The 2,063-nt window shown below is 31.3% G+C and overlaps 1 protein-coding gene across 1 annotated transcript; it reads right to left on the bottom strand.

Moving 5' to 3' along the window:
* Window positions 1-1,269, bottom strand: LOC126682288 (uncharacterized). The gene is made up of 2 exons (XM_050377902.2): window positions 600-1,269; window positions 1-258 (listed from the first exon to the last, which is right to left on the bottom strand). Exons 1-2 carry the CDS (start codon window positions 1,065-1,067, stop codon window positions 88-90), a joined length of 639 nt encoding a protein of 212 aa, XP_050233859.1. The 5' UTR covers window positions 1,068-1,269; the 3' UTR covers window positions 1-87.
* Window positions 1,270-2,063: the final 794 nt, after the last annotated feature.

Here is a 2,063-nt window from a genome sequence, read left to right as displayed (position 1 = left end):
TTTAGCTCAATATGCATCAATTCCATCAGAAATTTGCAAATATAAACACATTAAAGAGTTTTGAGTGTACAAAATTACGTTGAAGTATCATAGATCAGAGTTATAATTCTCAGAACTAGAATAAAACTGCGAAGCTAAATCTTTAATAATTTGAATCAAACCTTTCAAATCGTAGCTTCCCAATTCAATACAATCCTTTAATAATTCACCATCCACCACCTCCCTCTGCAATGTCTCCACCACTTCTTTAAAAGCCCCCTGTCATACAAACAACAATAAAATTAGATAGAATGAATCAATAGATAGCACAGACACGGCAAAACAATATTATTTTAAAATTTTCTATGTAAAAATGAAATCTTATCTCCGAAATAATTTGACATGCTCATCAAATGAAATACTAATTACCGTTTAATTGAACACTTTATGTAATCTCTGTAACAAATTAAGTGACAATTAATCAATAGATAGCACGGACACAGAAAAATGAAACATTTGGACACAAACACCGCGAAACAATAATATTTTAAATTTTTCTATGTAAAAATAAAATCTCGTGTCCAAAACGGGACCCGTTGATGAAATGAAGTACTGATTACCGTTTTATTGAACACTTTATGTAATCTTTGTAACACAGACTTAGCAATCCGAAATAAACTACTGTAATTTCTCGCGATCCACGATGCTCTCTGCACATCCGATTCAGCCCGAGTCAACTCACCTAAAACCCTAGCCAACTCGTTCATCTCCGAAACGACATCGTACAGATCCTTGTAATTTAAATCCCTCCACGAGTAATTTTTCACATAATCGTATCCTAATGACCATGTCGAGCCCCAGAACCCTATATTCAGCTTCTCAGCGATTATCTTCGCGCGATTTGCGCCGGCGATGTCGCCGCGAGCGGCGCGTAGATTCGATACGCGTGTGAAGAGAGAGTGAGAGAGTGAGATCACGTTTTTGTACTGCGAATATGATTTGAAAAACGACGGTGCGGCGGAGGCGGTGGTGGTGAGGAGGAGGAAGAGGAGGCAGAGAGGAGAGAGCTGTGGGTTAATCTGAGGCATTGAATTTGTTTTATCAGACGGTGGAGATTTGGGTGCTGAGATTTGGATTTTGAGAGTCTGTGAGGGAGGAGGAATGACGTGGACGGTTCAGATTTGTTTTGATTGGAAAGAGGTCAATTGGGCCCCGATTTAAAAGTGAGCCCAAGTCAAGTCTTACGTAGCCGTTAAGGAAGGCGGGAAATATTAAAGGGATAATTTACAAGAAGATTCCTAGAGCAATTCTTATCGAATTGTAAATTTGTCTGGTCTAATTGTCTAATCTGATTTTGAGTAAAGAATTTTTAAAATTTCTTTGTAAAAAAAATCCAAAGTATTTGAGTTAAATTTAGATTAACAATTGAGTATTATAATTTAGATTAAATTCAGCATTAAAAACTATATTTTTTATACATAAACACACACGCGCACACATACACAAAGGACTGGTTTTTAAATTAAGAATGTTGTATTTTATTTATTTAAAAAAGATTGAGTGAGAACTTCTAAAAAGGAATTATTCAACTATTTTTTATTTTATCTTTTTGTATCTCGTATAGAAGAGAGTTAGCTTCTGTTTATAAAAGTAGAAGAAAAATACTTTCTCGCAAAATGAATTATATAATGAAAATTAAGATAAAATAGATAGAAATTCATCAGCTTTATAAATAATGAAAATTATATTAACAAAGAATATAAGAAAATAAAGAATCTGATTAATAAAAACAATTGGTATTTCAAATTATTTTTATGTTGAATTAGTCTATATTTAGAAATGTTTCTTAATTTTTTTATAATAGCAAAACTATTTTAATTATAATATTAAATATTATAAAATGAGATAGATGATTTTTTTTCAAAAAAAAAGTATAATATTCTTTTTCATTATGGACAAAAAATAAATTAGGAGGCTAAAAATATTTTATTTTTATAATTTTTCATATTTTCAATTAGGATGTAATTATTTGGATTTATAAAACTGATGACCAATCTATTAAAATTACTTTTAGAGATATTAAA

The sequence above is a fragment of the Mercurialis annua genome, linkage group LG5, assembly GCF_937616625.2.
Source record: "Mercurialis annua linkage group LG5, ddMerAnnu1.2, whole genome shotgun sequence".
NCBI lineage: Eukaryota > Viridiplantae > Streptophyta > Magnoliopsida > Malpighiales > Euphorbiaceae > Mercurialis > Mercurialis annua.
Note: the sequence above shows the minus strand (reverse complement) of the source record. Positions and strands in the feature narration are given on the sequence as shown.